At 37.3% G+C, this 21692-nt stretch overlaps 3 protein-coding genes across 18 annotated transcripts in view; 1 reads left to right on the forward strand and 2 right to left on the reverse strand.

The window, feature by feature from the left end:
• The window catches only part of zbtb20 (zinc finger and BTB domain containing 20), a 91047-nt gene extending 86537 nt beyond the window's left edge, over window positions 1–4510 (reverse strand). For 10 of the 14 annotated variants that reach the window (XR_010897026.1, XR_010897027.1, XR_010897025.1 and 7 more), the window contains exon 1: window positions 3587–3735. The gene's annotated coding sequence lies outside the window, so the exon portion shown is untranslated. The other 4 variants (XM_067408376.1, XM_067408373.1, XM_067408372.1 and 1 more) reach the window with 4 other exon arrangements.
• Window positions 2487–7258, forward strand: tex55 (testis expressed 55). Of its 2 annotated transcripts, none has more exons than XR_010897029.1 (3): window positions 2487–2572; window positions 6175–6237; window positions 6567–7258. XR_010897029.1 is itself a non-coding variant. In XM_067408380.1 (3 exons), the coding sequence occupies exons 1-3, from the start codon at window positions 5747–5749 to the stop codon at window positions 6624–6626; spliced, it is 261 nt and encodes an 86-aa protein (XP_067264481.1). In that variant the 5' UTR covers window positions 5325–5746; the 3' UTR covers window positions 6627–7258. The 2 variants fall into 2 exon arrangements, 1 of the variants encoding a protein (XP_067264481.1); XM_067408380.1 differs by lacking the exon at window positions 2487–2572 and adding an exon at window positions 5325–5884.
• Window positions 7259–8051: 793 nt separating this feature from the next.
• arhgap31 (Rho GTPase activating protein 31) overlaps window positions 8052–21692 on the reverse strand; it is a 30161-nt gene continuing 16520 nt past the window's right edge. The window contains exons 7-13 of one of the 2 annotated variants that reach the window (XM_067407413.1): window positions 18003–18210; window positions 17664–17788; window positions 16158–16217; window positions 13878–14684; window positions 12905–13041; window positions 11208–11423; window positions 8052–11018 (exon numbers count right to left, since the gene is read on the reverse strand). In XM_067407413.1, the coding sequence (XP_067263514.1) occupies window positions 9201–11018; window positions 11208–11423; window positions 12905–13041; window positions 13878–14684; window positions 16158–16217; window positions 17664–17788; window positions 18003–18210 (3371 nt within the window). In that variant the 3' untranslated portion in view covers window positions 8052–9200. Of the gene's footprint in view, window positions 11424–12904; window positions 13042–13877; window positions 14685–16157; window positions 16218–17663; window positions 17789–18002; window positions 18211–21692 lie in introns of both variants that reach the window. The other variant, XM_067407412.1, reaches the window with a different exon arrangement.

The following is a 21692-nucleotide window of genomic DNA, read 5'->3' on the forward strand; positions in this document are numbered from 1 at the left end:
TAATTTTGCACTTTTCTAAAGCGTAATTCTGTCAAATAATCAATTGTAAGGCAACTGACAAACTCTTTAATAGTCTCTTGCTGTGGCATGTGAGCATTACTTTTGAAGCACTAAGAGGGTTTGATGTTTCCAAAATAAACAGCACACAATGCCTTCTTTTGATCCACGAATCCCAATATTCCTAAGATCGTGATTTATTTGTTGTCTTTTGGCCACATTTATCATTTCAATCTCCCCAAAAATAGACGAAAAGAATGTTTAACATTTTTAAAAAACTTTAGAGAACATTCAGAATAGGAATATAAATTCATATTATAATCCAGTCTACATGTACTAATACTGCATCCATCACAAACTGAATAAATAAATCAATAATCACACACAGAAATTGCTGTAACATTAAACATCCACAAACACTGTTCAAAGGTCATGGAGCATGAATATAAAAAATAAAATATGCTTGAAAACATATATTATGATCACAACCTCTATTGCCACAATAATGCCTAAACTCAACTCAATCATTATATATAAGCAAGAATCAATTTGCCCCACAGATTAATAATCGCACCAATACACACATTACTATTTAGAGCGAACAAATAAGTGGGAAAAGAAAGATAATCCACATAAAAATGCATGCATACATATTGATAATTCATATCTGGGAAAGCAGTGGTCTTAGTTAATGTTTAGTTATATGATATAACTTATCAGCAATGCCTTATTGTTTAAGGTACCTCAAGAATAAACAACTTGCACAGGTTTAACATCTTAAAAAGCAAAAACATCTTTAAAGACAAAAGTGTTACACATTTCCAAGCATTATATAAATGCAATAAGAAAAATCTCATTTAGGATACTATGGTGCAATAACACGTGGAAAACAATTGCAGGAGACCCTGGCATTGGGATAGCCTGTCTATAGTGTGACTGGGACTTCCAATGTATTTCTATTTGCAACACATTAAAGAAAAACTAAAAAGTGTATTTTCGGTTTTGGTAAACACTATCGTATACTAACGTAAAACATACATCTCAAGGTCTTTTACACGCAAACAGCAACTTAAGAGTCGGTAAAGCTGACAGACAAACAACCTGAACGCAGCCAAGGCCCTCCTTCCCATTCTAACTACTGTGCCAATCATCCATGAAACAGTGAAAAATAATCGATACACATACACGATTAAAAACGGATTTAAATGAATTAAACAGGTGCATAATAAGGAACAAAGTGCGAGCAGAGCAGCCTTGTGCATGTGGGGGGAGAGTTTGATTCATAAACTAATAGCCTATAACTTGTATTTTCATTAAATGAGCTGACTAAAATAAATCCCTAATTCGCCACAGATATAGAAAGAGTTAATTTACTCGACCTGCAGAGCCACGAAGAATTTGACAAAAAACATGAAAAGGAGGCCGGTATCAGATATAAAAAAAAAAATGTAGTAGATAGCATAGTGGAGGGGGGAAAATAAAAAATGTAAAAGAAATATTGTTTCTGACACAAGTATGCATTTGTAATAATATTAGAAGCAAAAAGAAAACGCTATCATATTATAAGACGATTTACAGTTCAATTGCCTTACGTTAATGCACGCCTAGCCTATACATCACCCTCTTGTGAAGCATAGAAATGTAAAGAGAGAGATGAAAGTTTTTTATCGTGAACCTGCCGACATTTAACATTGATTGAAGTTGGCTAAAGACAAAAAAAATGTTATTTAGACATCCACAGGTTTGGGAGACTGACGGTTGGCTAACTAGCAACAAATATATTAACGTAGAGCAGCACAGAGGGTTAATAGAACAGACGCCATGATTTACAAGTGCAAACCTCTTTTTTAACAACAACAATTTGCTTGTATTCCATATTTCTGTACTCTTAAAAATCCTTAACGTCGAATTAAGGAATATTTGACCGTTAAAATACAGCTAAGTTGTGTTTTTTTTATCAATAAGTAAAGGGGAGCAGTCAAACTTCCAAGGCCGCAATGACCGTCTGAGAGACTGGCGGTCAGCAAATCCAAAAAATAAAAATAAAAAAAGCGAACAAACATACACAATACTAACATTGGTAATTAAAATAAGATTATTACTTTTGTCGTGAAATAGCAGGGTTTTCCTTCTTTCAGCTCATTCGTTCAGATAAAACAAAGTAGCCAACATCGGATAGAATCTCCTCACATAACTGACAACCTTTTCATGTCATTTGCTATAAATAAACAGATTATATAAGCCAGACATTTTATAATACAGCGTCGGGAAACAGAGGGCATATGATAAATTAATGAAAAATGTGTCTGGTGTGTTTTTCCACTACGGGCCAGTGCCATGGCTCTCATACCCGCCGTCTCGTATACTACACAGAGATAACAATACAATCAGCGCTGTGATCGGACCGCAGCTCGAAGGCCTCCAAAAAATGAAGAAGAGCTCCTCTCTGTTTTGCCATATTAAGTTTTTTGTGTTAAAATGGCCGAGAGATTTATTGTTTGCTTAGCCTACAAACGCGTGCGTTATAGGCAACAAGCTGGCACTTCACAACACGGAGTCAAAAAGAGGTCATTCAGTAAGTACAAGCATTAGAAAACAGGACAGATGGGCATTCATCTTTTGAAAATGGAACTAAATTTGGGTTTCTTTACGTACTTGGCGCGAGGACTAAAATTTCGGTCACTTCGTTAGGCTGCGCGTATCCTAATTCAATGATGACAAATAACGGACATGGTAAAGCGCCAGATACACTCCCTACAAAACTCCATACTTTCGTGTGGGATTTGTCCGAGCTGCTAACAACGTCTACACGAAATATTCGTAACAATTGTGTTTGTCTGAGATAGCCCGAAACCAGAGGCTAGCGCGCAAATCTGCCGGGGTCAATAAAATATTAGCAATAGCCCGGAAAATACCAGGACTCAGTCAGGATACGCGGCTGAAATGTTGAAATAATCATTTCCATCTCTAGTTAAACAGAACATTTAGTCTTGTGTCGCTTTGTCGGGCTTTAATCTTGACACTTAACACACGGTTAGCGCGGTGTTATTCTATCAAATATTTTGGTCGTATGTAGGGAAGTCCCTAGCGGCTCTGTTGAGTCGTATTGTGCTTTTCGTGTCATGGTTCAGTGTTGCGTTTAACACTTCGCTAAATATTAAAACACACAGCCTTAGTACAACAACACTACTTATAAAAATTACAGACAAAGTCTCATAGCCTGCCAACTGCTAAACAAGTAGAAAAACGAGTGGTCATTTTACCTGAGACGTCACTTCAGACAACCACGAGTCTTTTTGTTTAATTTCAGACAAACATGGGATGTTGTGAGAGAACTCAGCCTACAGCTCCTATAATCCAGAGTGTCACAACTAAATGTAATTTCGCCAAGTTTTCTTTCCTTCACAGCTGCTTTATGTGTGAAATATTGGACTAAAGTCTTTGGTTTGAGCTATTCGTATATGCTTCATGCTTAAGTTTTTATCACCACATATCTAGGGGACGACTGCTATTACTCTTATAAATAGCCTAACATAAATAGTAGGTATAAGTACCCTCCCCCTCCCTTCCCTCTCTCCCTATTTCTTACCTGCTGCTTTAAGGGTCTTTCTTCTCCAGTGGCTACAGCGCTTCACAGCTTCCCCGGTTTTCCCCAGGCAAGGACTGAGTTTATTAATATTGTCCCTTACTTTGTTTCATTTCTCACTTCCATCTTCTTTCATCTCATCAATAAACACACGCTGCAGCCTACCTTCGGAGAGGACATCACGCAGCTCACTCGTGCCCTCCCATTTTTTCACTATTCGTCGAAGATTTTGGGCAGCCACGCCTTTCTACTGGCGATTGGAACAGAATGGACTTTCTTGAAGCACGTAGGTTGCGATATAAATCGTTCAACATGACTTTACCCCAATCGGTGAGCCGCACGCCCTCCCTTCCGCGCGGCGAGGAACGTTGAAACTGGCTCCATTGTGGCTCTGAAAGTGAAACTATTCTGCCTTATCCAATTGTTGTGTTTGAACCAGCATGGACACTACGCATCCTCAGTTTCTTAATTATCGCTCGGTGTACAAGTGCACCGTTTTCCGTTGAGAATTTCGGTGCGCCCTTTTTGAGGAGTTCTGCTTTTACGCGTTGATTATTGCGCACGAAGGAACGCATACATTACCAGGAGATTAATGCTATTTGGTGTTACTAAACTCCCTGAAATCCATGTCCCATCCTCGATCAAAAGGCCAGTCATCCGAGAATCCTGCACGTTGATCATTTATAGATAGCCTACTTTAGATTGGTTAGGGACGATGTCAATAAATTTCTCAAAATTGCATCTGGTCCCACATTGGATGCTGACACTGCCCGTCAGTTTGAAGACCAACAAGCTAGATTGTTTCGCCGTGCCTTTTACTTTCTACGCATTTCTATTTTCCCATTTATTTATTTTTTAACGTCCCTAGCTGACCTCAAGGAAACGTAAGGAGAGTTGCTGACAGGATTGCTGGCCAATCAGATCGTGAAAAGTGACACCGAACTTTTTTTGTTCACCAATACGTTCACAGAGCCGTTGTGACTGACACAAAATGCAATAGTGAGTCCCCCAGCTACACAGAGCACCCCCTCCCCCCGACACCCCCCAGTCTAGACAATGACAGGTGTGTGTGCGCGCGCGCGCGCGGTCGTCTGTAGTCTAGACGAGGAATAATCAACCTAAGTGATTTTTTTTATGCGCTGTTTTTTTTTGTTAAAGCATTATATATTTATATATATATATATATATATATATATATATATATATATATATATATATATACAATCATTCGAAAGAATGATCGTTTCTTAGTGTTATGATAGCAGTGAACAACCTAATTAACATACATATTTATGTCTGGATATCGGCAGCGATATCATTTTAATTCACGGCCGTGCGTCCCAGATTTTCTGATGTCTAACGTCAAAACTGGCATATTTACGCATATTTGCGTATATGTTCTGTATATTATTTTTGATAAAAAAGCTCTTCGACCTTGGCTCACGTAAATATTTCGTCACATGTAACAATCCCTCTCCTCCATAATATCATTCCGCTTAGTAGGAGGTTTCCGTTGGTAGCAAGCTTTTCTTGATATTGAGTTCCCCCTTTCGGTTATAAACATGAACAGCAACGTTTCACCGAGAGGTTCACCGGGGGACACGCACACCGTCTGCCCTACATAAAATGCACCCATTGTAGGCCGAGGTGTCAGCTGAGGACGACTTGCAGCCTAGAAACGGCGGTTTAGCCCCTCCTTCTCTTTGTCAGTCGCATTGTAAACGTTAGCCTGAGGTCTTCTGGGGTAATTTTCTGTCCAAAAATAGATGGTAAAATCGGCATAAATTGCAAAAGTAAAATTTCAACCGTACGAATACAGTTTTTCTGCGTTTTAACAACGCTTTTCTACGATTCTTTATCAAAGGCGCTGTCCCAGGGAACTGTGCCCAATGACATCATCCAAGCCTTTTGTGTACAGTTGCTAGGGGTTACTGGGTGACATTTCAAACAGTCCTGTTCGAGATACGCGGTCTCGTTTCTCTATATTAACATAAAACGAACTGAAGACAAAGTTTGATCTTTGTTTTACACTGAGGTAATGCATACTTTCTTAAAGAGCGAACGCTAACTATTTGAGTTATAACGCTGCTCGGAAGTACACTCCGCAACTTACTTTTTGTATATGTCGTTTTTAGTACACTACATTAGCATAAACTTTGTGAGATGGCAGATTCTGTTCTATCAGAAAAACTGCTTATCACCGAGAGTGCGGAGAGCTTTCGTGGTACCTCAGTGTTCACGGATCCTTATGAACGCTCTGTTAAATATATGGAGACTCATAATATTCTTCAGATATTTCAGGTGAGAAAGAACAAAGCTGGAGCTACTGATATATTTTCTTAGGAAGAAAATGGTAGACAGTGATGAATGGCTTAGCACAAAATGGCGAAGGACAATTCAGAGCTCTGATAGAACTTCCAAATAACAAGTAAAACGGTTAGCTGCTATTAAAATATTGAATTATTTAAGTTTATTTAATAAAACTACTAAAGTATTACAGCAAAAAAGAGCTCTGACTAACTACCAATCATCCAAGACAAGAATGATTGTTTTGCATTTTTTCACTCACAGTCACATTTGTGCTATTTCAGGACATCACAGAGAAACTGGTTTTTGATAGACCAGATGATCCACTTCAGTTCATGTTAGAACAGGTATTTTTTTTGTACTTCCCTACAGATATATATTTTGATATATGAAGATTTGTTTCAGACATGAACTATATCCAAAATCATGACTGATTTTTAGTCTTTCTAGAATGATTTTTGATTTAAGGACAGTACCTGATCAATTGGTGATCAATATACTGTTTTAAAAGAAAGAGATTGTTAAATATATTGCATTCTGTAGTCCAGGCAGAATTTAACCTATTTAACTTGGCCTTATGAACATGATTTTATTTTGTGGATTTAATAATAAGACGTGACATTTTTGAATAGCTGTGAACCATATGTCAAAACTGACTTTACAAAAACTTTTGCAGGTGCAAATGAAGATCAAAGTCCGTGATGAGTCAAGCAATACATTTGTCAAATCACAATGAATTCTAAAGCAAAGTAACAAGTGCTTTGCAAGGAATTTAATCTAAGTTTATTCTTTTATATTTCTTGAAATGAGGTGTTTTGGTTGCTACAGGTCATTCAGTGACTCTGCATTGTTGTTGTTTCCAAGCAACTGTCTTCCAAATTTATCAAGTTTGTGAGTGTCTTTGACCTAAATATCTCAACATACTCAAGTGGCAAGTTAGATCTTTCAAATCTAAAAACAATATGTAACTTGAGAGGAATTACTGACAGGCTTTCTCTGGATATCGGAGACACAGAATGGATTGATTTGCATGCTAGCATTATCAATCACAATTCCCAGATTGTTATAGTTATATGAAATATCTATATTTTATATTTTATGTATCTATATATGTTATATATCTAAATATATATATTTTTTTAAACATCTCTATTTTGTATTATTTTATAATACAAAGTAACGTCTAGTTTCCACATTTTGCAAGTATTCTCCATAAAATTGCTTGCCAGACACAAGCTGGCCTTTGCTCTGTACTCAAATTTCCATGATGTATCTTAGCTGCATAAATAAAGGAAGTCTTTGTTTAAAGTAGGCTCTTCTTACAGGGTATTTCTATAGTTATTTACATTTACTCTGGAGCAACATCTTATGTTTCAAGACTGGTTTATCACATTTTTAAATAAAAATGAATGTCACAATAAGTTCACAGTTACATTGTCTATTTGCATTTATTGTGTATTTTTTAAACACAACTCTAATTTGTATTTAATGAGTATACAAGAGTAGAATAAGCTGTATTTTAACCATCACATCATGTGATAAGAATTTGTTAGTAAAGTAAAAACATTGCGTATAATTATTAGGTCTTATATCAAAGCTTCTCCAGTTATAAAAAATATAACCGTGCATATTGGTAAATGCATTTATAGATGTATTTTAAATGAATATTTTTATTCAAAATGGTAGCTAGCTTTACATTTACACATTTGACAGACACTTTTACTCAATGTATTCAAGGTATATATCTCTTTGGTGTAAAGTGTTTTAGGTTTATCTGATAGTAGTGATCAGTGCGTGCAACTGCAGTAAATACTACAACAAATACTATTAAAACATTGTAAATCATTTCACTATATTCAAATACTATTAAAGCTTTCCCTGGGTGGTTTATGAAAATGTGAATAATATTCTGCAACACAAGAATTTGCAATGCGATTCTTGTTCCCATAAAGTATGGCCATTGTTTTATTTGAAATGTAAATTGCTCCTATATTCCCCAGTGATTCAGCTTACCCCTATTGAATGAAGCAAATTGTGTCCCTGAACCTCTTCACTTCACTATTTATGTAGGGTTCACAATTTTATGTCACACATTTTCCATTTTTGCACACATCCTGAAATATCAGACGTGATTTGCTTCAATTTCTTATTTATATTTACCTAAAAGACAACTGTAAGTAAGTGGCAAAACCCCATGTTCCCATACTATATATTTAAATTCTGCTTTATATGTACCTTCACATTACAGAAAAATATGCAAATAGAAATATGGCATTGAAGTGCTTAAGTATATGTCACAGTGTACACATTACATGTGAAGTGTTTTTATTATTTTGTTTAGAATGGAATACATACAATAAATCCAATGTGACTGAATACAAAAAGAGCATATTACAAGGTTAGTGTTCTTTGGTTACAATAACTGACAACTTCATCATCTTTCATCCCTGTCCCTGTCTGCTTCAAAATACATTTTCTCTGCTCTATAGTATATATAAAATATGGGCAGTTTCTTTATATTCTTATTTTTTGAAACCTCACTATATTTGTTTCAAACATTTCTGTTAACCAAGTAATCAGGAGATTTGAAAATATTTAAAAAAAAAAAACTGCATCTACTATATTCACCAGAGAAGAGAACACAGCCTGAAACAATGTTTGAATTATTCAAGAGCATTGACCTTTAAACTATCTTCAAATCTTTGGACTTTTACCCCAAATCTGTACAAATTGATTTTTACTCTTTAGAGTACATTTTTTGTATGACGATGACAAAACAAGACACTATTGAATAAATAAATGTTTGTTTTTTTGGTCGATACTGTAACTATCTTAATAGTTTTAACTTATTGGCTGGAATGCTGAACAGCTAATTTCATAATGTAGATTTGTAGATAATTTATAAATGCTCCAACTGTAAACATAATACGTTCCGATCATGATAAAAACAGCAGACACAAAGACCTTCAGTTCCACAGGAAGGGAATGGAGTCAAATTAAACTGAGATGTGCTTGTACAGTCTGTATTTACATATACAGTAGGAGCCTGCTGAGTTTCCCAGGTATATCCTTAGGCATGTTTCAGTTTTTCTTGCAAAGATAGAAAAACAAATCTCTGATATAAATCCTTAGCAGTAGCAGCATTTTACACAAAGCTTAATACTAACAGTTCTGATTATCAAGATTAACGGCACCTTGATTTCCAAGCATCGTTTGTGTGTTCTATAAGGTATACTGACACTCGGTCACATTTGATAAGCTAGAAATTCGCTAGTTATCACATGATGGCCAATTACAAGTCAGTCTTATCTCACTCAATTTGCCTGTTACTTCTGTTGTCAAATATCATTGACCTCCTTTGTGGTTGGTAAAAGCAACTGGTTGAGGTCTCAAGCCTTTGTCCACTCTTTGGCAAAGTCATTTTATTTCGCAAGGTTACCCCCTCGGGAGTTTTGAGGTTTTCAGCTAGTTCTTTTGCATAGACATCAAATGGTGATGCTTCAGCTTTAATGGGAGATAGGACTAGTTTACCATCTTCCCCTACGGGAGGGTAGTCCATGATTGGAAAAGGGGGGCTAAACAGGATGAGACTTTGAGGTCTTGGGCGATTTCTGAAGGACGATCTCTGAAGAAGCGTTGAGCGCTCCGGTCTAGGACGATCCATAAAGTAGTCTCCATTTGCAGATCGCTTCCTTCTCAACACTGGAAGATCTGGAATGGCTGTTGGTTTGAAATTCTCGTTGCATGTCGCATTGTTCGTGGGCTTCTGTCTTTGAACCCCTGATGGTTGTTCAAGGCTTGGCAGGTCCTCCTTGTGGTCTTTGACTTTCTGGAGGGGAAGTACAGAACTTGCTTTTCCCAACTTGCTCTTGGCAGGTTTCTTTTCAGATGTACTTTTACTGACTTGATCCGTGCTCCCCTCAGGTAGGGCATGAGGTATGTGGCTGTATTGAATTTTTGGTGGAATAACTGGAACAGCTTTAGCTTGGCAGGTTTTGATCATGAATGCAGTGCGAACTGATGACACGCTGACTGGTGCAGAGTTGCGTCGCATAGGTGCCTTGGAGCCACTCAGGAATAGCTCCAACTCTAGGGATGAGCTACAATGCTTGGATTCAGGTGTCACCCATTCCTGTGCAACTGATTGCTTTGCACTTTTCAGATACTGACTATTTGAGATGTCTCTGAAACCTTGGTGTCCTAAATCAAGGTTTAGGGAGCATGGCCTGAGTTTAGGTTTAATGTTTTCTTGACTTCTCTCCACAACACAGGGCTCTTGGGATGTCTGTCGATTAAATCTCTGAGAGGGAGAAGAGCGCTTCTGTTTTGTTTTGCTCAAGTTTTGCAGTTCAGTGGTCTTGTCTGGATCAGTGAATGTCTTCAATATCTTAACCTGTGGAATCTCCAGTTTGCCGTCATCTTTGTCTCCCATCCACTTGCAGTTATCTCTGTCAATATGTGCTGTTACCTGTGCAAAACAAGCTACATCTGTGTCTGCATTTTTGTTTCCTGTTGGGTTTACAATGTTTACAAGTTCACAGGCAGCCTCTGTTTGAGATGATGTAATGTCATGAAGCACAGCGGGTTCTTTAGCTTCATCCTTCTTGCTGCTGGGCAACTCGTCCACTTTTGGCTTTTCGAGAACTTGGCTGTGAATGGCTTGACATGGCATAGTCTCTTTTGGTGTAGGTAAGTGATCCTCAAGTTTTGGTGAGTGCAGAGGGCTTGTCACCCATTGCTTGGCAGAACACAAGTCTTCCCATGGTTCAACTTGATCCAAACCACTCAAATTACTCCCTGATGTGTCTACATCATCTTGATACAAATTTTCCAATGTCAAATGCTGTTCGTTCAGACAAGTTGAGAGTCTTTCTAAGCTTCCCTTGATTCTTCCTGCTAAGTCAAGTTTCCTGGGTTCATCACTAACCTCCTTATTTTCTTTTTCACAAATATCCTTTGTTACTAATGGTTCTTTTGTGTCAGAGTGAAGAGCAGTCTGAATATCTGATTTTACATAAATGCTTGAACGATCTCTCGAGTCACTTTTGGAAGTGTTGTCTTCCTTAACAGGATCTGTTCTTAGTTCCTCTTCGCTGCATGGATCTGCATCTTGGAGAATATCTGTTTCCTTTAGGTGGAGAAATGGGGAAAGGTGTAGATTGGTTGTTATTATGTTTTGTGACTCTAGTCTCTTGTGGTCTGTCCTGTCGACATCATTATCCAAGTAATTCCAGCCACCATCACATGACAACAATCTTTCAGGCAAATGCTTCATGACAGAATTAAACGTAGTAGCACCAGAATGATCAAACATTACGTTTTTGGTAAGGTCAATAAAGAGTCCCTTTGATGATACAGTATTTGAGGGCAAACTACTTCTTCTCCGTGCTTGACCACTTGGCTTGAGACTGTCCTCATTTCCAGTCATCTTGGTGAAGCTGGGCTTCACCTGTTCATCTAGCATATTAGTTTTAGCCTCAGTGACTGAAACTTTCTGATGCATGCCAGACGATGACACCTTGTCGAGTACTTCCTGTCAAACACCAAGAAATAAAAATAAGAAAAAAAGGTGAGGACTGATTAGAGCCATTTGTTCTGATAATATTTCTGAGGCCACAGTTATGTCTTTCTAAGACTGTAGCTTAAAGGGTTACTTAAATTCTGTCGTTCCTCACCCATAAAACTTCTGTTCATCTTTGGAACACAAATGAAGGTATTTTTAATGAAACCTGAGAGATTTCTGTCCCTCCATTAAAAACCCATTCCACCAAAACATTAACAGTTCAGAATCTTCTGAAGAGACTGACTGCATTATATGATGAACAGATTTAATTTAAGCTTTTATTCACATATAAACATACATAAAGCACTCAAATATGGTAAATGGAAGCTCAACCCTTGATGCCCAAGATCAAACCTCATTGGTTCTCACATGTCAAGTAAACATGCTTGAGCTTCCATTTACACTATTTGAGTGCTTAATGTACGTTCACTGATCAATGTTTATAGGTGAGTAAAGGTCTAAATTAAATCTGTTCATCATATAAAGCCATTGTGTCTCTTCAGAAGCTTTGGATTAAACCACCATTGGTTCATATGGATTACAGTATGTTTAAAATGTCTTTATGAACTTTTTGAAGCATCAAAGTTTTGCTTACTTTGGCTTAGTTCCAAGTGTCATTCCAAATCGGATTATTTGTATATCCAATTGGAATCTGATCTAAAATTATTGACTGTCCATATTGTGTGTTGCAACTGTTCAGATTTTATTTGTTTCCATGCTACTCTTTTGTTTTCCGGAATATCTGCATTGATTTCTATTGCAATGATGTTGCGTTGATAGGTACAGTATACAGCAAAAACAACAACAACCCCAACATGGAAGGGTTTGCAATACAGAGGTTGTCTAATGAGGCCTTCACATGCTCTTGGAATTATCACAAATACAAGTTTCTTAGGTAAAAATTGCACATGAAGTCACATGAATCACGTGAAATCCTATCAGAGCAGTGAAACTGAAATGAATTTAAAAAAATGCGATTTGAATATGAATGTAGCTTGATTCTTAAAAATTGCATTTCATGTGATTTTTTGCTGTTCAGACTTGCTAAAACTGATTGGATTTCAATCGAAAATGCACAAAAATCAGATTTGGACTGACAGTCTGAACGTAGCCTTTGACAGAAATTTCTCAGGTTTCATTAAAAACATCTTCATTTGAGTTGAACAAAAGACTTGTGGGTTTGGAGAGACATGAAGGTAAGGAAATGGTGACAGAATTTTCATCTGGAGGTGAACTGTCCCATTAGGAGTTACGTGAGGAATAATAGAACAGAAGAGAATAGACTTGAATGCAGTAACAGAAAAGAATATAATCACTATTATCTTTTCATCTTGGGCAGGTTTACAGCCAAATTACTTGGTCTTGTTTAAACTATTAGTACTTCAATCTTAGTAAAAATACAGGGGTACAATTCAAAGATGGCCTATGTGTTTTATCAGTTCAAATCATACCAGTTTGTCCAATTTTGTCATTTCTTGTTTTGTTGATGTAGTTTCCAGTTCTTCCCCTGTTGCTTTAGTCTCAGATGACACCTGAGGTTCAAAATTCTCCACACTGGCTATCAGCTCTCTCACTTCTGCATGCTTACCTGAGAAAGTACAGATAAATCAATGTAATAATCAGTTAGGGTAGTAGAGTTATCGATGTAGTGTGTAATCTCTGCGGTACTAGCACCAAACAGAATGGCAAAAATAATGTGATTGCCGAACACTTCCCACATCTGCCGTTAGTTAGATATCTGACAGTCCAGACCAAACACACGCCATCGGTTGAGGCAGTGGTCAGGATACAAAACAAGGCAATGTGTGAAAGCGCCACAGTGTTTACAACCTACAGATGTTCTACTTTTAGTTGTCTCTAAGCTATTCTAACACAGAAAAAATTACACACTTCACCTCTAAGTTATTGCTTTAAAAATGTAGATCTGAATTATTTTCTACTTCATCTGACTGCTCAATATCTAATAACATATGATAATGAAAGAGTAAAAGAGTATGTCAGTGTTTAACTTTGTATTTTTTTTTTTTAAATCTATATTAAAATGTAATCAGTTTACAAATGCAGATTTAAATAATTCTCACTAAATTAAGATACACTTATGTTCACACACATACACATGTTAGGTTTTTATGGGGACATAGGCGTAATGGTTTTTATACTGTACAAACTGTATATTCTGTCCCCCTACACTAACCCAAACCCTAAACCTACCCATTACAGAAAAAAATGTCTGCTATATTAGATTTTCAAAACGCTTCATTTAGTAGATTTATAAGCTTGTTTCCTCATGGGGATTAAAAAATGTCCCTACAAGATCAAAATTTACTGGTATTGCTATACTTTGGGGGACATTTGGTCCCCATAACGTAGGGAATACCAGGACCACACACACACACACACACACACACACTAAAATCGTCATACTCTTTGTTGTCCCCAGAGCGATCGTATCTGTAATATCTCTTTCCCCTGTCTGATCCTCCTTCTCCATGGGGAAAGAGCTGCTGTTGCTATAGATACTGCATCCGCTGCCTCCACTGCTGTCACTGAGCGGGTGCTCTCTGTACCCAGTACTGTTGGTGTGACCTGCTAGTCCAGTCTCCCAGTCTGTGAACGTAAAGTTGCCACTGCTGCTACTGATGTGGACAGGGAATCCAGCAGTGCCAATGCTTTCACTGCGATGGGCTTCCAGAGGTCCTGCCTCCTTAGGAGGCTTAAAGAGTCCCCCTAAACCCCTGTCCCGTTCTTTGCCCGGTGCCCTGCAGGGGGTGCTGTTAGAGTTAATAACTGCAGACACACGTAAAGGTACAGACACTGCAAATGGCTCCGAAATGTTGAGGGCCTTCCGCTGGTGCCGTGGTGATGACTCCAGCGGAAACAGGCTGCCTGGAAAAGATGGTCTAGACGATCCATTGTTGGCAGATCCAGAATACAACATCCGACGGTTTTTGGGAGATGTGGGCTGGCAGCCACTGCGGTCGTCACCTTTGAAAACTTTCAGCTGTTCTGGAAGAGTTTTCTGCAGTGGGGATAAAGATGGTGATGAAGAAGAGGCATTTAATGCTCCTTCTCTTTTCTCACTCAGACATCCTCCTGAAGCAGTATGAGGATCTAAGTCCCATGTTGGATCCTTTTTGTTCAGGCTGCAGTTGATATCTGAGCCCAGGGTTCGGGATTTAAGAACTGGGTTGAAGATGCCATTGCTTCCTTCTGTTGGTACTTTGTCCTCATCTGAATGGGAGTGAAAAAGAGAAAACTAGTGGTGATACCTGGCAGTCCCAAAAAAGTATTTTTGCACTTAAGCCACACTTAAAAACTGATTTATGTGTTTGTATGACATAACACAACATCAAACTTTTTTTTAATTTTTTTATTAGAATTAATAAAATAAAGCATTAAACTTAAACTGTTTGTCAAATGAAGCATGACCTTAGTTAAAGGATTTGTTCCCTTCAGAATTCATATTTCCTGATAACTTATTCAACCCCATGTCATCCTAGATTTGTATGTCGTTCTTTCTTCAGTCAAAAAGAAATGAAGGTTTCTGAGGAAAACATTCCAGGATTTTTCTTCATATAGTGGACTTCAATGGGGATCAACGGATTGAAGGTAAAAAATTGCAGTTTACACGATCCCAGACGAGGAATAAGGGTCTTATGTAGCGAAACAATCGGTCATTTTCTTAAAAAAAATGTAAATTTATATACCTTTTAACCACAAATGCTCGTCTTGCACTGCTCTGCGATGTGCCACGCATTACGGTATCACATTGGAAAGGACACGTGTGATGTAGGCGGAAGTACCGATCCAGTGTCTACAAAGCAGATGTGCAAAGACTAACTCAAACGGCCTTTACAAAAATATGTAAAACAATGATGTCAGACGATTTTGAAGTTGGAAGAGAAAGTGAGATGGAGTTTTTCACCCTTTCCAACATGATTACGTAATGCGTGGCACATCGCAGAGCTAGTGCAAGACGAGCATTTGTGGTATAAAAACTTTAGTTTATTTTACAAAACGAGTGATCTTTTCACAAGATAAGACTCTTATTCCTCATCAGGGATCATGTAGAGCTTTTTGAAGCTGCACTGAAACTGACATTTGGACCTTTAACCCATTGAACCCAAGCGAAGTCCACTATATGGAGAAAAATCCTGGAATGTTTTCTTCAAAAACAATAATTTCTTTTCAACTGAAGAAAGAAAGACATAAACATCTTGGATGATATGGTAAATCATCAGGAAATTTTAATTCTAAAGTGAACTAATCCTTTAATGTGATCCGCCTACCAACAACCGAGTTGATCTACTTGAAACAAGTTGGTTAAAGGATTATTACTTTTTATATTTCAGTCAAACAAAAACTCATAAACAGATAAAACCAAGCCTTCTTTGAGATATAACATGTCATGAAACTTACTTTGCCCATAGGCCATGTGCCACACTGACACTTAATTTAGTGCATTAATTACTTTCTTTTTAATATCTAATATGTTTTTATATACATTTATTATACATGTACCTGTACAAACCTTTTGTTTTACATTTTTTTAAGCAAAAAAAAAAAAAAAAGGAAAGAAAGAAAGAAAGAAAGAAAGAAAGAAAGAAAGAAAGAAAGAAAGAAAGAAAGAAAGAAAGAAAGAGAAAGAAAAGTGACAGTAAGACTAAGACTAAGGTAAGTACATTTATGGAGATCTAGCCCCACCTGCTGCTGGAAAAGAACAAAGAGAGTCCATGCTTTTGGATGGCCGTATAGCAGGTTTTTCTGTTTAAAAAAGAAAACAAGCATAAAACACATAATATTTTTTTTTCTCTCTTTTCAAAACTTTTTTTAATCACAAACAAATGTTAAAGTAGCTATAATATAAAAATATAATTTTAAGGGCGGGACACCCTGTCACTCTCATGAGATCGACCGAATAGCAAACCACAAATCAATTCCAAATAGACAAGATCAAGTCCCGCCTTACATTTTTTCTTCTTTGAGAAGCCATTTCACAAATAGGGTTTGGTACGAGAACCAGTTCAAAATTTGCAAGAACTGTGGATTCGATAGAACACGCTTATTTCAATTCCACCTATCGATTCCTGTGTGTGGATTTTAATGTGATTTTAAACCATTATAGTGCAAGAAGACATGAAAGAGAACTCAGTTCGGCACTCACATGTGTGCAAACACATCCAAAGCACGCACACAAAAAAGCCGCCTCTCATATGGCGTGTGAATACTGAATTGAGTTCTCTTCTTGTGCTTGAACGGGAAAATACACACAAACTGTGTTTATGAGGATATTTTGACATAAAATATCCTCATAAACACAGTTAGTTATAACTTAAGTGAATGTAAACAGTTGAGAAAGAAAACACATATAACAGTATATTCCTGACGCTGCTGTGTCATCAACGTTAATCAAAGAATAAAAGAAAAGAAAATCACTCACTGACCTGGACTGAATAACTTTTGTAACTTTAATAAGGATTAACTTACATTTTATTTGTAAGAAGAAATCTGTGCAGTGTTATTTTACATGTGGTTACATTTGTTTTCACTAAAATTTAAACTATACTCAAGTCACAATAGGGAAGAAAAGACGATCACAACTTCTGTTTCATGCCGACTTTAATGTTTAATGTCTTTGTGTTGTCTTTTTAAAATATGCATAATATTTTCTGTTATGTACAAAAAACACCAGAAAAATTCATAAAATCCCACAATAACAATCAGTATAGAAAGCCAGTATGTTTTCTGCACATCAAGCAAAAATATTATTTAACTAAACCTTTGTCAGCACTTTATTTTACAGTCCTGTTTCCCATCTACATACTATGTTCTTATTATAGTAATTGCAATAACTGGGTAATAACTAGGTACTAACCCAGAACCGACCCCTAAACCTAACCTTAAACGCTGTAGTTTTTGTTTGTTTTGGATGTTTTAAAGAAACTTTCTTTCTTTCTTACCTGAGGAATTTTGGCCTCTCATGAACACACTCCCATTGTCAATTCCCAATAGACAAAATCAAGTCACACCCTACTTTTTTTCTTCTCCATTTCACAAATAGGGTTTGTTATGAAAACCAGGACACGCACATTTCGATTCCACTTATCGATCCTTGTGTTCGGATTTTAAACCAGACTTATTTTAACCTAAACCCAACCTTAACCCATGTTTGTTTTGTTTTTTGAATGTTGAACTTTCTTTCTTTCTTACCTGAGGAATTTTGGCCTCTCATAAACACACTCCCATTGCGACTCAGTTTCCCTTTAGAGTCGATGACAGATCGTCCAAGACTGAAGATGGACTTCCACTTCTTAGATTTTCCTGAGAATTTTCTTCTGTGTTGTGAGAATGTTTGAGAATATAATGGAAAATGTTTCAACGTAAAAATATTTAAGAAATGCTGTTCTCTGGGTCTTAAAAAGCATTACTTGGTTACTGTAAATAGTGACAGTTTATGTATACAGTTACAACACTGTTAATGTTTAACCCTAAAGTACACATGTTAGGGAGTGTGTGTAGGTGTGCATAAATCTATGGTATATAACATACCTGCTGTCAGACAGATCTATTACTGTATGATACATTGCCGCAGTGCTGGTATCTGGAAGGCTGTTCTCTCTTTGCCTCTCTCTCATTGCTGGGTGGTTGGGACTGAGAGAGCGAGCCTGTGCTTCCTCAAGACTCATGAGCTTCATGGGGCCACACTGTGTGCTGGCAGGCAAGGTGGCGTACTTCTCCCCACAGGCCATGCTAAGGCCTGCAAAACCATAAAAACATGTGTGATGTAGCATGTCTTGAGAGTAAAAACTCTGCATCACTAAAAATAGGTCAAAGCCTGTAAAGAGTGAAGACACATGCTTATTCTAGATAGTCAACAAGTCATGGCTGCACACATGTAATTCAATTCAAAACGTATTTTCATCCAGCATTATTTTAGTATTATTTATATTATAGTTTTTATTATACAGTGATTTTTATTTTTATGGTATATTTTTATTACACAGTGGTCTGTATACTCAATTCTGATTGGCTGGAAGGTGTGCAATAAAACGTTTAATGCACAGGTAGTTCCTTTAGTCAGTTTAATCACCATTCAACATTAATGCGCTGCTTTCAAGGCACAGGCACACACATACGTCACTTGCTCACAGAGATTGCGCTGCTGTGCGCGTGAACACAGAAATAGGAGCACAGAAAATTGTTGTAAACACTGTCCCGCAACTTTTTATTAATAAATTAACTTCGCTGAATCGCAAATTAATAAATTAACTTTTACTGAATCGCTACATTATATTACTCAGAAAGGAGGTTGTAAGGTCGCTGTTTTTGAATTTCATTGCAATCTTCATTGCAGAGAGATGATGCACAGACGCAGGTAATTCACAGTCACATATCCGCATTGTGCATTAAAATTGCTTAATGCACAGCTAGCCGTGGATTATCCCTTACTTAACTCTTTCCCCGTCATTCACAGAATTTTCCATCATTTATGAGACATTGCTTCGCCACTCAAAAATGCTGAAGGGGTAAAGTTTTGAATTTGCTTTTATTTTTAATAGTTTTCAGTAATTTTTAGTTCAACTTATAGTCATGTTGTCATGTCCTTTTGTCATTTGCATGAATATTATTTAGGTTTAATTTATTTTTAGTTCAGTTTTAGTTTTTAAAAAGTAAAATTAAAGTAAATTTTGCATTTAATAACTCAACTTTTACTTATTTCAAATAGTTGCCAAGTCAACATTTCTATTTTTTGAATATTTTTATATTTTATTTTATTCAAGCTTTATTTCAATTAACAAACATGTTAGTTTTATGTTAACAAACATTAATAGTTTTAGTTATACTAGTCTATGCAAAAATTACAGTATCTACTCAAAACACATTGGGTAGATAACTGTATACACCTTGAACACTTTTAAACAACACAATTGCATGTGTGCGGCCAATAGCTCTTTGCTTTTTTGTATGTAACTTGCCTATTGTTTTGCTGGTACATTTTTGGCTACAGATCTCATGCCATTGTATACACCCCACTCCAAATATAAGACTCATTTCCTGACTTTATCATCAAAGTTGTCACGAATAGCACAGTAAAACTTATTTAGAAGATATTATTAATGAATGCAAAGACCCAGAAGAACATTTTACTGTGCAATAGTTGCACGTTCTCATCAAATGTAATTACATTTATACTATTATGACATACTTTATTTCTGGTCATCACTCGTAGGCAGATTTAAATAGGAGTATTATTAGAAAAGAGCCTTATGCAGGAGCTTTAGGAGGCTGGGCTAAAACAAACACACAAGACCCCTGATCAAATTATCACAAGCTCTTTGAGACCGCGTGGCTTTCCACTGAGCATAGACTACAACGGTATGCTAATTACCTTAATGAGCTGTAATTTCCAATTACTGTATATTTTGTTTTGATTTGTACAGCATGGTTACAGAATATTCCCAGATGGTTTACATTCCCCAAAAAAGATCATCTCACTAATTTCCTTCTCATTCAAAAATTATACATTTCATTTTTTAATGGTTTTTACATGAATGTACTAACAACATCTGGCATTTTTGCTCACCAGTCAGCTAATTTAGAAATACAATGCACTGTCTATTCAATGTGACTACATTGCTCCAGTTATCCCACAACGTAACCTGTTTATTTAGGCATTTTGCCTTTAATATGATAGGACAGTAAGCAGACAGGAAGCAAAGTGGGAGAGAGAGGAGGGACGGGATCGAGAATGGTCCACGAGCTGGGACTCCAAAACAGGTTTACACCAAAGCTCAATGGCGCTATGTGCCGGTGTGCTGCCCACAAGGCTATCAGCACAGACAACATTTTTTTGTTTTCTAAAAAATATATATTACAAAATACACTAAAGGCTATGGACAAAAGTATATTGGGACACCTGACCATTGCACAAAATACATAGAATGCGATATATCCCCTCTTTGCAGCTATAACAGCTTCCTCTCTTCTGGGAAGGATTTTCACGAGATTTTGCAGTGTTCCTGAATTTTTGCCCATTCATCCAGTAGAGCATTTGTGAGGTCAGGCCCTGATGTTGGACAAGAAGACCTGGCTTGCAATTTCAGTTCGTCCCAAATGTTTTCAATGGTCAGGGCTCTGTGTGGGCCAGTTCTTTCACACCAAACTCATCCATCCATGTCTTTATGGACCTTGCTTTGTGTATTAGGGCACAGTCATGGAATAGAAATGGGCCTTCCCCAAACTGTTCCCACAAAGTTGGAAGCATAGCATTGTCTGAAAATTCTTGGTATGCTGAAGCATTAAAGGGGACCTATAATGCCCCTTTTATAAGATGTAATATAAGTCTCTGGTGTCCCCAGAATGTGTCTGTGAAGTTTCAGCTCAAAATACCCCACAGATCATTTATTATAGCTTGTAAATTTGCCCCTATTTGGGTGTGAGCAAAAACACACCATTTTTGTGTGGGTCCCTTTAAATGCAAATGAGCTGCTGCTCCTGGCCCCCTTTCCAGAAGAGGGCGGAGCTTTAACAGCTCACGCTTCGGTTGCTCAACAACAACAAAGCTGGAGAATCTCACGCAACCAAAATGAGGATTGTCAGTGTTGGTGTTCAGCCTTACATTGTTCAAACCGGAGTCGACACTGATGGAGAGACTCGGGAAGAAGTTACAACTTTTAGAATGAAACTGGACGTTTCTGAATGGTTAGTGGATAAATTTATGTAGTTGCTGTGGAGTTGATTCAACTCATCGACTAGCACATGCTGTCATGTTAATCTTTTGTGCAAATCCAGCGTTGAATTGATCCTCATTTGTAAAGAAGTCTGTCATAAAATGGCAGAGAAGTGTGATTCGTCACTCTACAGAACATGTTTCCACTGCTCCAGAGTCCAGTGGTAGTGTGCTTTACACCACTCTGTCCAAAGCTTGGCATTGTACTTGGTGATGTAAGGTTTTCATGCAGCTGCTCAGCCATGGAAACCCATTTCATGAAGCTCCCGCCACACAGTTTTTGTTCCGATATTAATGCCAGTGGAAGTTTGGAACTCTTCAGCTATGGAATAAGCAGAGCATTGGCGACTTTTATGCACCATGCACCTCGGCACTCTGTGACTTTATGCTTCCGTTTCGTGGCTTAGTTGCTGCTGTTCCTAAACACTTCCACTTTCCAATAGTACAACTTAGCCTACAGCTGACATTGGAATATCTAGCAGGGATGAAATTTCACAAACTGACTTACT

Source organism: Chanodichthys erythropterus, chromosome 13, assembly GCF_024489055.1.
Source record: "Chanodichthys erythropterus isolate Z2021 chromosome 13, ASM2448905v1, whole genome shotgun sequence".
Taxonomy (NCBI): Eukaryota; Metazoa; Chordata; class Actinopteri; order Cypriniformes; family Xenocyprididae; genus Chanodichthys; species Chanodichthys erythropterus.